This window comes from Andrographis paniculata, unplaced genomic scaffold, assembly GCF_009805555.1.
Source record: "Andrographis paniculata isolate CXL003 unplaced genomic scaffold, ASM980555v1 Contig87END, whole genome shotgun sequence".
NCBI classification, from domain to species: Eukaryota; Viridiplantae; Streptophyta; class Magnoliopsida; order Lamiales; family Acanthaceae; genus Andrographis; species Andrographis paniculata.
The window spans coordinates 1,872,141-1,887,173 of record NW_026137625.1 but is presented as its reverse complement, the minus strand read 5'-3'; the positions used below and the strand labels follow the sequence as shown (position 1 = coordinate 1,887,173).

At 25.6% G+C, this 15,033-nt stretch overlaps 1 protein-coding gene across 1 annotated transcript; it reads left to right on the top strand.

The window, feature by feature from the left end:
• Nucleotides 1-6,293: 6,293 nt before the first annotated feature.
• LOC127242694 (CRIB domain-containing protein RIC4-like) lies at nucleotides 6,294-10,261 on the top strand. The gene is made up of 3 exons (XM_051262346.1): nucleotides 6,294-6,587; nucleotides 6,925-7,053; nucleotides 9,804-10,261. The coding sequence occupies exons 1-3, from the start codon at nucleotides 6,470-6,472 to the stop codon at nucleotides 10,103-10,105; spliced, it is 549 nt and encodes a 182-aa protein (XP_051118303.1). The 5' UTR covers nucleotides 6,294-6,469; the 3' UTR covers nucleotides 10,106-10,261.
• The last annotated feature ends 4,772 nt before the right edge of the window (nucleotides 10,262-15,033 follow it).

The window sequence follows — 15,033 nt, the reverse complement described above, 5'->3', positions numbered from 1 at the left end:
CGTAGAATGTACGTAGTTTGGTTGATGTGTTGGGTGTATATAAGAGAGATATTTAATGTTTTTTTTTTTTTTTATTCGTACACTTCTGTTGTGAATATGGCCCGGGACGGACCTATGTAGGGGCTTGGGGGTCAGTGGGTTAACTGACCCTCCGAAACTCTCCCAAAAGAGTTTATTTTTTAAGTGTAATTTTTTATAAATTTTTGGCAAAATAGCAAAAAATTTTTTTTTTGGTTTTCGAATTTATTGAAAATCTTTCGTGGTTTTAAAATTTCAAAAAAATCTACTTGTGGTTTCTAAAATATTGCAAAAAAATTCTCATTCGTTAGGATTTAACAACGGTTGTATGTCAAGCGCCTGAAATGAAATGCGATTTTTTGATCCATAAACCGATATATTTTTGTATAAAATTAATAAAATACCATAATGACAGACTTTTTAAGGAAGTTTCTTCTTCTTTATTCTTCTGCATGCTTTTAAAGTTTAATCTCAATTCTTTTTTTTTTCTTTTTAAATCTGCTAAACACAAACAAATTTGAAATCGATCCCAAATTTATAATACATTTGCCCATTTGGTTGCTAAAAGCTGGTTCTCCCGTTCTTGAACCAATGGCGACTGTGAAGAACAAAAAGGAAAAAGAAGAAGGGAATAACTTGGTGCCGCTGGTTACGGTGGCCTGAAGAAAAATTGGAGAAAGAAGAAGAATTGAAGAAAAAAAAATAAAGAAAAAAAAATTGAAAGAAAAAAGAAATAGGAAAAAAAATAAAATTCGTGTGGCTCCTCCAGTTCACGTGCTTCTTATTCTTCTTCTTCATTTCTCTTATTTTTTTTTCTTTCTCTTCTTCCTCCTGTTTTACTCCAGCCACCCGTGTCTTATTTCTTTTTTTTATTATTTTTCAATTCTTCGTTCTTTAAAGAAAAATTGGAGATGAAGAAGATGAAACAAAAATTTTGGGGGAAAGAACTGGATTTGGCTGCGGCGGCTTGAAGAAGAATTGGGTAAGAAGAAGATAAAAAATTAGAAAAAATACAAAAGAAAGAACCTGGCGGGCTTGTGAAGAATTTGGGAAAGAAGAAGAGGGGGAGTAAAAAGAAGAAAGAAAGAGAAGCAAAAGAAATAAATTAAAAAATATATAAATAAGAATATGTCTGTCAAATCTGATAAAATTTAACGTCATGGGTCAAATTTAGAAACTACGCGTAGATTGTTTTTAGCGAATTTGAAAAACCACAATGGAATTTTTTGCTATCTTGCGTAAATTTTTATCTTAAGTAATTAGGATTTGAACACCCCCGTGTTATTATTTTAATTTACAATAATATATAATATTTTTATTTATAAATATATTATATAAAAGAATTTTGTTTTTATCCTATATATTACTATTATCGTATCTTGTACCATTTTTTTCTTGCACTCTTCGTTCTTTTTATTCTTTACCATCCCATTATAGTGTTTATTGGAATTGAAGAAGCTACGATGACATCACATTGATATAAATGAATCGAAGAAAAAATTCTTATATTTATTTTTACACACACAAAAAGCCGAATGACTAGTTCAAATAAAAAAACAATAGTTTACTTCGTGGTTTGAAATAAATTGAAACAAAAAATAAATGGTAAAAAAAAATAAAACTAATATGCCGGACAACTTTGCCTCCCGAGCCTCAAACTCGGTTCCGACACTGAACATACACATGACAAAATGAACATAGATTCGGCCTGGTGACTAATTATGACAACACGATCTGGTTTTATTTTATATGGTCGTTGTTAGATGATCAGAGTGACCGTTTCATCTAAAAAGTTAAGCTAATATGAATATACATCATTAATTATTTAACTAACATACGAGAGTACCCAACAGTGGTGTTGTGTTTGGCTCAACTGCTATATCAAATCTCATTAAATTTATGTCAGCAATTTACATTTATTTTTCAATGATGAGACTAAAATTAATTAAAATTATTTATAATTAAATTAAGATTGATGAATTTTGTACTACCTCCGTCGGACTCTAAGGGTCCTATTTATTTTTTGCGTGTTGATATTTGAATATTAATTATTATATGAAAACGTAGAACAAATCAAGAAAAAAAAGACAAAAATAATTCTATTAGTATCTTATAATAGTATTATAATGATATTTTTGTAAAAAATTATACAAATATAAAGATATTTTTAATGTTAAATACACTGACGCAAAAGGTAAATAAGACTATTAGAGTAGGACGGGAGAGTATATTGAAACTAAAATGAATAAATTTTAATTATATTAAGACTAGTATTGAGTTTTTTCCATTTATTTATTAAACATAAAAATATTAATTTAATTATTTTAAACAAAGACTATTAAAAGTTTGTGACACGAACAAGATTGAGTTCATTCGTGGACATAAGAAAGTAAAATTTGTAGTTGTATTTAACTCACTTATGGTAATAAATAAGTTCAAACAATCCAAATTGAACCAACACTATAAGAAAAAATCATTTTTGTAACAAAATTTTTTTGTCTCTAAATCTACTTTTTCCGTTATTAATCACATTAGAGACGGAATTAGGAATGAAATTACGTTAGCTACGTGAACTTTAGGAACGGAATTCCGTTACAAATATATTATTTTTTTTTGTAGTGCAAGCTCACAGTAGTTAATTAATTTATACTCTCAATAATGCAAATGCACTTCTAAATATTTCCTTCTTCGGTAAAATATAGATATATATATATATATATGAAACTAAAATATTTTAACAATACATAATACACTACAAGAAAAAATTATTTTTGTAACAAAACGTTTTTGTCTCTAAATCTATTTTTTCCGTTACTAATGACATTAGAGACGGAAATATGAACGAAATTACGTTAGCTACGTGAACTTTAGGGACGGAATTCCGTTACAAATATATTATTTTTTTGTAGTGATATTATTATTATTATTATTATATCATCGATCCTTGCTTTTATAACACTCCTCAAATGGCTACAGCTGAAGCCATGCAATGTGATTGGAGCAGCATTTGACCCCAAAACAATTTAAAATAATAATAATAATAAATAAATAAAATATGTAACATATGTTTTTTTAGCCGAGTTTCTCCAAATTTTACTATTTGAATTTTATGTTTTTCGAAAAAAATATATTTTTTCCCCTCACAAAATATCCCATCAAACATTATTTTCACACTGGACTTGAAGAGAATATATATATAATAGTAATAATAATAATCATAATAATTTGCGAGGAAATTTAAATTTTTCGCAACTCGAGTGGTCTGTTTATATATATATATATATATTTAAATTTCTCTGTCAATGATTTTTAATAAAATGATTTTTTTGGTGTGGATAGGAAATTGTATATTTGATTTTAATTTTTTTAATAATTCTTTAATATTTTTATAATGAGTATTTAAATTTTTTTTGAACTTTTATATAAAATTTATTATTATTATTATTATTATTATTATTATTATCGGAAAATCACAATTAAAAACTAATATTAAAAAAATAGTGGTCAGTCCTTCACAAATTACATACGTGTTTTATACATTGAACAATGACCTCATCATTGTAATCTCTCAAAATTTTCTAATAAAAAAATATACAAAGAATTTGCGAGATCATGCATTTATATATTACTCTTTTTTATCTAAATTTATATTTATTTGCATGTTCCGATTTTGTTCTGAATGTTCAGGAATTCTTTTTAAGTAGTAATAGAAAATATTTTGTTTTATTTTTTAGTAAAAAAAAAAAAATATTATTTTGATACTTTTGTTTACTATAATAAAAGAAAAAAATAATAATAACTATCTATTTTGATTAAAATTCATATTCAACCAAATGAGCTTTATTATCAATGGGAGAAAGAGAATATTAATATATTTTTGTATTGCAATTAATTATTACTCCATTTGTCGGTCAAATTTATTTTTATTTTTTCGCTTTCTTATTAAATTTATTCTATTACTATATTTGAAAAAGTAGGAAAATTAATATTTAATTATTATAATTTATTTAATATTTATTAATAAAAAATACATTAACTTTATTACATTTTGTTTTTTCATTTTCTTTTATTAGTAACTAAGGGTGTATTTTTTTTAGATAATTTTGGTTTGAGTTTGGTTTTTGTTTGAATTTTAAAATAGGTTTGAGTTTTTGTTTTTCTTTTGGGTTTGAGTAGTTTTTTATATGTATTGATTTAATGAGTAATGAATAAAATAATATAAATATGTATTAAATTTAATTGATAAAATTTATATTGTATAATTTGATTATGAATTTATATTATATATAATATATATTTAAACTTTTATTTATTTTTATTACAAAATTTTTTATTGACATAGATATTGTATATATTTTTATCCTATAATTATTATATATATTAAATTATATTTTAATCTAAAAAAAAAGGCGGGAAAAGCTGCGGGTTAGATGATGTCGGCTGAATAATGGACAACCCCACTTTTGGGATTTGCACGGTAAAAATTTCAAAACTGTGTGCACAGTAAAAAAATCCCCCAAATTAAGGTTGAAGAAGTACACTCTAAATTTCAATAAATATTTTCAACTATCTTTTTACATACATATTTTTATTTTTTAAGAATATGTATTTATTCATTTTTAATTTCCGTAGGAGACCTAAATATGGCGGACGAAGGGAGTATATTGTATGGACTAGGGGACGTTTGATACATAAAATAAAATTGTAGGAAAATAATATCAAAAAATAAAATTAATGAGAATTCAATAAAAAATGATATAAATAATTTCAAAAGAAATAAAATCAAGGACGTTGACATCAATAATTTCAATTCTCTACATTAATTTGTTTATACACACGAGAAATAAAATAAAAAATAGTGACATTAATTTCCCGAAAGCCTCATGTCATCTGTCACGTATGGTTCGTCTAGTGTGACTTTTTTGTCGGGCCTAGTTTGCAGGGTATTAGGTTCGGCCGAGGGTTTACCCCGTGCATACTTCCGGGTAGCGGCTGTGGGTTCCCACCATAAAAAAAAAAATAAATAAATAGTGACATTAATTTTTCAACCAATCTTGTAACTCAATCAACAAGATAAATAACTGTTTGTATTTCTTTATTTTCATTTTTCTATATCAAACACACTAAAAAGTATAGCTCATAATAAAATACATTCATTTGATGTACATAGGAACCCACCTAATTAATTAAACGTAATTTTATTAATTAATTAATTAATAGATCAAGAACAACCCCTTAACCAAAAAATAATGATAAGTTTGTTAGTCATGCATGTGGGGTTCAAGTTCAACTAAATAGTAATAATTAATTAAATTAAATATTCAAATCTAAATTCAATAAAAAAAATTATAGTGTTAATTTATATATATATATATATATATATATGACTAGTATTAATCTAGTGCTTTTCAAAGTATATACATGTTATTTGGACTTTTGATCCGAGAAAATCACCGCGTTAACCACCGTCATAATTTAGATATATCACTACAAGAAAATATTACTTTTATAAAAAGGTTATTTCGTCCTTAAATTTATTTTTTACCGTTACTAATGATACTAGAGATGAAACTATGAATGAAATTATATTAGTTACGTGAACTTTAGGGATAAAATTCCGTTACAAATATACTAATTTTTTTTTATTATAGTGTAAGATTAGTGTTTTTTTGGCATCACTGATTCCAATTATATATATATATATTATTTTATGTAATCAATCGATTTATTTTAAAAATTCAATGAAATTCCTAAATAGATGTAGATCAGTTTAAATAAAATTGAATAACTAAATTTTCTTAAATTCCATGTCATTCTATTTAATTAGTCCTTTGGAATATTTTCAAAACACACACTAATGATTGACAATCATCAAATAGTAGGTTGAGTTGTGCAGCAGTTCACTCTACATTTGTCATCAACTCCATTATATATTACTCCCTCCGTCCCATTCGTCCGAGTTACTGTAAACACGATAATTTAGGATAAGTATAATTAATAGATAATTAAAAATGTATTAGAAAAAATAATTATCCTATAATATAAATAACTATAGATTAAGATTAAGATAACTAATTATAAAATAAAAATATTTAAAATGAGATTAAAGTGTATAATCATTTAAAAAAAAAAAAGTGACATGAGATGTGGAACAGAGGGAGTATTATTATTTTTTTTAAAAAATTAATTAATTAAATTAAACCCTAATTGATGATCCATCATTATATTTAATTGGTTGCAAATGAATATCCTCAATCAATCAATCATTAATTCTTCCTTCTTCATCAAGACTCGATCGAACTGATCATTCCCTTTGTCTATTAAAACTACATTAAAGCATAACTACATACATACATACACATATATATATATATGTATAGTTGAGCATATATAAATTAATTTAAAAAATTAGGGTTTTCTGAAGAAACATTGATCGAATCAATCGATCATCATGAATGTGAAAGAAAGTCGTGTGGAGAGGTTCTTGCTTCTTCCTTTCTCCCTCGGCTGTGATTCCAATTCGAGTGTCGCCATCGCCGGAGACTCGCCGACGAAACACTCTAAAACAGGTATTTATATTTGAATAAAAATGGCTAAAATACTGATCGTTGATCTCGGCTATATCTTTTTCAGTCGCTTCACAAATTCAAATTTGTTTAATCATATCTTGAGATTGAGAAAATGTGTTACAATATATTTAGAAGCAATATATCATATTTACGGTAGTTGTCTTATTTAAGAGATTCGTAGAATTCTTGTTTTCTTTAGACGATTTGTATGTACATATTCGATTTGTATGTAAATATAAATATGTACGTATTCTTATGATTGAGAAATGTATGATTGAGAAATGTATGTACCTGATGATCAGATTATAGTTCAATTTAATCTAACTTTGATTTACAGGATTAAAGGGTGGAGAAGATCAGAATTTGTTCATGAAGAAGAAGAAGAAAAATGGTTTTTGGAAAGTGACATTTTCCCAAGGATTTTCCAGATTCATCAATACCTTCAAGAGTCTCTCTCAAATTTTTGGTAAGTTTTTGGTTTTGTTTAATTTACTAACTTTCACTCATTTGTCACGGTTAACTTTTATTAAAATTATCACATCAAATACATTTTTTTTTTTACAAATATCAAATCAAAAAACAAATTTTTTCATTTTTTCAAATTTCAAAAATTTCCAAAAACTCCTAACTAAAAGAAGTAGGTTCTAATACAAAATTGTACAAAATTACATGATAAAAGTATTAATACTAGACTAAATTTATAACCTTTTTTTTTTTTTTTTTTTTTTAATGAAAAAGATAATACATTGTATTGAGTACATATTAGTAGGTATTTATTGTTGGGTATAAGGTAGTTTAGGTAAACTAATAATGACTGAATTATTATTTAAGTTTTTGTGGTGGTTGGTTGTAAGACAATATTGCAAATTTAGTTGAGATGCAAGCAATAAAGTAATCATCACCATCTTGACAATATATATATATATATGGAAAAATTGCAAAAAATATGCATAATGTATATCATATTATCACTTTTGTCCTATATTTATGTTGATGATAAAATATATCTCATATGTTTACAAAAATCATTATTTTTATCATTTAGCCGCGCGTGTTTGCGCATGACTGCGCATGGTGTGAAAGTCACGCGGCCAAAGGACATAAACAGTAACATTTGCGAACATGTGGGATATATTTTGTCAGATAGATAAATACATTGAAAAAAATAATAATGGGTACACATGAAGGATATTCTTTGCAATTTTATTTTTTTTTTATATATATATAACAAATATGTATATAATTGTAATTTCACTTCCTATTCTTATCTTTGTTATATATATAATTGTAATTTCATTTTCTGTTCTTATCTTTGTTATATATATATATATATATATATTAACTTTATAAATTAAAACTCCAGTCATATTATTTTTTAATTTCAAAATATAAAAAAATTACTATAAGGGTGAGTTTATAGGCATACATGTTTTTGAAGTTTTGACTTAGAAAATCAAATCAATTATTTATTTATTTTTATTTAAAATATCATATTAAAATTTATATGTATAGATAGATTGCTTATAATACTCCCTCCGTCCCCAATACAATAGTCCTGTTTATTATTTATGTCCGTCCCAAAATAATAGTCTCATTTTCATAAATAATCATATCACTATAAAACTACATTTACTTTTTCATTATTATTACACAATTTTCACTACTTTTTATACTAATATATTCACGAGGACAAAAAAATCTTTTACTCATACTTTTTACCTATTATTAATATAATATCAATATTCTTTAAATCCCGTACCAAATACAACCTAGACTATAATTCTGGGATGGAAGGAGTAGATTGTATATAAAAAATGAAATAAAATACCAAATTGAGTTCGATCCAAATTAATTGAATACTAAATTAAAGATGCTTTAATTTACAATATAATTGATTAATTAATTATGTCTGTTTATGATAATGTTTGTATGTATGTCTCTATTCTCCCACGCCACCTAATTAAGATTCTTCTGTCTTTATTACATTAATTAATGGAACAAAGACGATAAGGATATATTCATCGGGTCAAATCAATATATCAATGTATATATGATACTCCCTCCGTCCCGTGAGAGATGAACCGTTTTATTATGGACACAGTATTTTAAGTAGTGTAGATTAGTAAATTATTAATAATAAGTTATGATATTAGTTTATTATTTTTTATATGAATAATATTATTGGTATTTTAAAATTTTTTAAGATTATTTCTCGAAAAAATATATGGAATATGGGTATCATTTTATAGATAATAAAATTTTATATAATACAAATAAATAAAAAAATACCATACATTAATTTTATAAAAAATGAGGAATTTTAAATATAAATAAAAAAAATTATGTTAATTGAGGAGAAATATAAAAATAAAGGGATTTTGAGTGGGTCGTAAGATGGTAGAAGTTTAATTAAATTGATTTATATTTGTTAAGTATATTTAAGATCGATAAAGTTACCAAAAATGGAAAGAGATCATCTTTTGTGGAACGTACAAAAAAAAATGAATCATCTGTGACGGGACGGAGGGAGTATATTTTTATATAACATAACATATATTGTATTATATAAAAGTATGTGATGTGCAATTTATATATTATATTGTATTATATATATATATTTGTTGGACTGAAAATCAATAATAGTTATACTTATTAGTATATTGTATAAATATATTTTAGATACTAAAATAAATGATAGTAGGTGTTGTGTACATAAATGTTATATATATAATTTTTATATAAAATATTTATTTAAAATTTGTAAAATATTAAAAAATAGTTTTGTAATGTGGGAGTGAATTTTTAATTATAAGGTCAAACCTCCAAAACTCTAAATTTCTTGTTTGTTTGTTTATTTTTTATTTATTTATTTATTTATTTTTTTGTTTTTTTCAATTATAAAATTCTATATACTCTCTAAATTAGATAAAATTAATAATGATATTATATATTAATGATACTTTGAAGGGTTTCTTATTTTTGCTTTGCCCGAACTTTTCGAAAGTCAAACCTGATTTGCAAATTAAATGTGTTCATTATTTTGTGTCTATTATAAATATTTTTAATTTTTAGTAAAAAACTATATTATTTTTAAAACTATTTACTAAAAAAAATATATATATATACACATATTTTAAAACCCTCGTCAAGAATTTTTTATCTCATTAATTAATTACTTTATGTGCTACACTTTTATGGGTGGATGGATGGATGCAGTTTACAAGAAAGAGTTGGAGGAAGAGGACGACGAAGAAGACAAGGAAATGGAAATGAAAATAGGGTTTCCGACAGATGTGAAGCACGTGACACACATAGGGTTAGATGGATCCACCAATCATCATCATCATCACCTTCTTCCTCAGTACAGCCAGACCCTAAACCCTACTACTGCAGCTCCTGAAACGGTGTCGTTTCATTCTCTCTCTCTGCAACTATTCCAATCCGCCATGGCTGCCCAAGCTCAAGCTCAAGCTCATAATTCCCTCCATACTCCAACTGCAGCAGGACCTTCCAATTAAATCATCCACCGTATAACCAAATCTATTCCCCAATTTTACTCCTAATTTCGTATGATTCGAATATCACCTGTAATAACTCCCCCCCCCCTCTCTGTTTGAATTGAAACATTGATTAATGTAATAGGTTTGCCTCACCTTAAAATAGGCACTAGTTGAATGAGTACATTTTATTCGTTAATATTCTCATGTGTTTTTGTTTTCTAGCTCTTCTAATTTTTCTTTCGTTTTTCTCACCAAAAATATTATATTCAATGCTCATATTCTATACAAAATATTATATCAAACTTTTATTTCACATTATAATTTTTGGAAAAAAAAAACATAAATAGAAAAACAAAAACACAAAAGAACACACATGCTAAATCTTTAACACTTTTTTTTTTGTCTTTCTTGCTTGATCGAATCTTTCATCACAATGCTAGAGTTTGTTTATTTGTACTTTCAAATATATTTATGTACTATTCTTTCTATTATTATTTTTTTTTTGAGAAAAATATATCACATATAATATAATTTTATTTAAGAACATTAGATTCAATTAATTTCACCTATATGAATCAAAACATCAAAATGAAACTAGCTCGACTACCACAAAAATATTAATTATCTTGAGAAATTACTTTGGAAAAAAAATCCAAGACAATCTTCTGTCACATAATCTTTCTTCGAAACAAAATAGTATCTCAATTATGATTTGAGACATCGCTGTGATAATTTATTTCAAAGATTATTTCATGACACTATATTGTTACATATTTCTCTCGAAACACCACCAAGAATAGAAATTGTCTCGAAATAAAACCTGAAAATACTCAGACTTTGATTTATCACGAAAAAAAAAAATCACAAAAAATATTTTGTGTATGTTTGTTTGAGGGATTTTCCCCAAAATCTATCATTTATCAATTTTTTTTCCTAAAAATATCAAATCAAAAACCTATTTTTTATTTTTTTACTCCCCAGTCCATTTTCTAATGTCCTAATTGATATTTACACATTTTTTTAGGCAATTAGTGTTTTTGTTATGAATTGATAAATTTTTCCTTTATCTGGTGTGTAGAAAAGAAAATGGTAAATAAAGTAAGCGCAAAACAATAAATTATGTGTATAAAAAAAGAAAGAAGACAATAATTGTGGGACGTTCCAAATAGAAAAGTAGGACGTTAGTTTATGGATTGATAGAGTATTATACTAAAAATTGATTGTATATTCAAAACATCACATCAACACCTATTTACATTACATCATACAACTATTCTAATTCAAAATTTTTACTATTCAAATCCCAACTCAAAATCCAAACCCCCAAACAAACACACCCTAAGAGTATGAATTGTCTCGAAACGAATCATAATAAATATGTGAATATATGTTGTCTCAAAATTCATCATGAAAAAATTCGAGAGCATGATTTGTCTCGAAATAATTCACAAAAATCCTCAGAGAATTTGAATCGTCTTCAAATACGTCGTAAAGAAATATTACAAGAGTGAATTATCTCGAAATAAGTTGCAAAAATACTCAAAGGGGCTGTTTGGTTCAAGGATTTAATGAGATTCTATGGGATTTGGATTTTAAAATCCCATGAAATCCATGTTTGGATAAAAAGAAGAAGGTGTAATTTAAAATGGTGAGATTTAAAAAGGAGTCTAAAATCCTGCAAATAAGGGATTTTTTTTTAATGGGATACCCCTGTTACTTTTAAATCTCATTCTTAAAATTTTAATTTTTACATTTATATCCTCTTATAAAAAAAATAATAGTATTATATTTATATAAAAAATTAAATACTTTCAAAATTAATTATTATTTGAATGATATATTTAATTAAATTTATATTATTTTTTATTGTACAATATTTTTAAAATAAATTAATAAATTCATTGTTTAAATTATTATTTATTATAAATTTTATTTGAATTATAAAATTATAGGGACGACCATAAGTCGGGTTTAGTCGGAACTGATATTCATCCCAAATATATATTGTTAAATCCGAAATTCAAATTGGATCCGATTATACTAGATCCGACCGAGACTATACCCGGTAAGACTTGATGGATCCGAAAAATCTATTTTTTACAATTTTTAAATTTTAATTTAAAATTACACATGTACCAGATCCAATGTATATTAAAATTTATGTATTTTATTAGAAAAATATTATAATAAAATAATGAATACGTTAAACTCAAAAAATATTTTAATATAATTATATTATTCGAAATTATTTTTTCATATGTATGATTGATATATTATTATTATATTACCCTGATCATGACCCGGATCCAGGCCTAATACTCAAATAACTGGACTCAACTTCAAATAAATAGGTCGGGCTCGGTAGGGTCTCAAGTTTACGCGAATCTATTGTCGTCCTATAAAATTATTGAAATATTTTCAATTTATATTAATAATAAATTAGAGGTTTAATTTGTCAAAATAAATAAAATTCATAAGATGACAATTATGTCATTTAGAATATAAAAAATCTAAATCCACGAAATATAAATCCCACCACATTTTACCAACCAAACATAATATGGGATTCCAAATCCTAAATATAATAAATCTCATCACATATAAATCCTACTGTAAAATCTCAATCCCACAAAAAAAGTCCATGAACCAAACAACCCCCAAGAGTTTGAATTGACTCAAAATAAGTTGCAAAAATATTTCGAGGGTATGAATTTTCTTGAAATGAATCACAAAAAAAAAAAAAATGCGAATATATGTTATCTTGAAATTGTCATGAAAAAATTTTAAAAGCGTGAATTGTCTTGAAATAAGTCACGAAAAATAGTCCAAGTTTGAATGGTCTCGAAATAAGTCGCAAAAACTATTTCGAAAGTTTGAATTGTCTTGAAGTAAGTTGCAAAAATATTTTGAGAAGATGAATTGTCTCGAAACAAATCACAAAAAAATCTGTGAATATATGTTGTCTCAAAATCCATCACAAAAAATTTTGCAAAAATTGTTTTGAAAACACTGTGAAAAATACTATGAGAGTTTGAGTTGTCTTAAAATAAATGAGGTGTATTCAATTTAAAGTTTATAGGATTTCATTGGATTATCAAAATCTAGGTGTAGTCAATCTAAATATTTAAAAGTATTTCAAAATATAGTGTATTCAATTCAAAATTTTAAAAATCTTCTAAAATATCAAAATATTCAATACAAATTTTAAGAAGTTTTAAAATATCTTTAGGTATTTAATCATTTATAAATTTTGTTGGATTCTCTTGTAAGGTTATTATTATAAAATTTATAGTAGGAGCATAAGATTTCAATGAATTCTCAAAAGTTAAAAAATATTATTGTATTGATATTATTAATAATGATTTATTTTATGCATTTTAATATTTTATTATAATAATATCAGTAAGAGAAGAAATATTAAAATATAAATAAAAAAATTACAAATATTGAAATTTTTAAATATATGAAATAATACTAAGAATTATGGAGCATATATTTAAACTAATGAATTAGTCTTGCTCAAAATTTATATATCCTTGCAATATAAGCATTCATTATTTTCACTCGTGTGGGAGATTTGAATGAATTCTCATTTTGAGAATTCATAAAATTCAATAATGATTAAATATTTAATCTATTTTTAAATCGGATTATAGTAAGTGAGAAATGGATGAGATGATTGGTAAAATATGATTTCTATGCCATATAATTATGTGTTAAATGGAGTTGTAAACTCAGATCGAGTGTCGGATCTAGTCGATGAGCTCACAGATCGGATAGAAAAGCTCAAAAAAATTCTATTCATACTATGTAGATAAGTCATATTTTAAAATTGATTTTCATATTTAATACTTAACATCATATCTAGTGGATATGATTCTTGATATCATATCTTGTGAGATATGATTCTTAACATGATTGTTACCTAGATTATCGGTACTATATCAGGAGATAATCCCCAATTGTTTATTGAGTAGAGAGCCTATAAATAAGTATAACACCTAGACTATAAACCTTACTTATATAAACCTACACACTCTTATCTCAATACTCTCGTATTCTTTCTCAGCCGACTATGTTATTTTCTCCATATTTGTCATACCTCTTGCTAGTGGTACTGCTTAAAGAGGATATAAGTTGTTTTATTTTTGAGAGTGACACAGATACACCGGAGCACTATCGGTTGTATTTTGGTTTTTGGAAAGAGATCTTCCTCGACTTTGCTTCATTCCATATTTTTCATTATCGTCTCATATTTTTCAACAATCTCAGAGCGAAATGTAGGTGATAATGAACCCTATTTACTTATGGATAGCTCTTCACCACCAAGACCGCCGCTGCTGCAACCACCTCCTACAAAAGACAGTGAGAGAGAGAATTTCTATCCAAGACTGTGGAACCTTGGAAAAATAATGATCCCACTTTTTTAACTGTTGGATCGAACTGAAATTTCTAGGGAGCATTCGTGACTCATTGTTCTCCATCCAATGATGATATTTTCGATCAGGAGTCTGTACCTCTACCAGAAAATTACAGAACTCGGTGGTTTGTTACTGCTCCTCGTCGTCTGTAGATTGGGTCTAAAATTGGATGAACGATCAAATTTTTCTCTCTCGATTGAAAGCAAACACAAATATGAAAGTTTGAGAACGAATATAAATTTAAAAATATTATTATTATTAAAATAAAATAAAAATGAGAATAATAATAAATATATTTTTTGAGAAGGAATGTAGTTTTAATGTTTTTGTTAAATATTTGAAATTTTTTATATACATACAATGTGTATTGCATATATTTGAAATTATATAAATCAATAAAAAAAATATTTAATCCACAAATTTATAAACTCTAATGAAGTTTAGGGAAATCAATAAATAATCCAACCAAATATATCAAAATTCATATAAATCAATAAACAAAATCAATTAAACTCTGCATAGATT

Excerpts from the sequence above, each read along its gene's own strand:
- LOC127242694 (XM_051262346.1), top strand. The coding sequence starts at position 6,470 with ATGAATGTGAAAGAAAGTCGTGTGGAGAGGTTCTTGCTTCTTCCTTTC. Across the intron at positions 6,588-6,924 it reads GACGAAACACTCTAAAACAG|GATTAAAGGGTGGAGAAGAT; the intron begins GTATTTATATTT and ends TTTGATTTACAG. Across the intron at positions 7,054-9,803 it reads GAGTCTCTCTCAAATTTTTG|TTTACAAGAAAGAGTTGGAG; the intron begins GTAAGTTTTTGG and ends GGATGGATGCAG.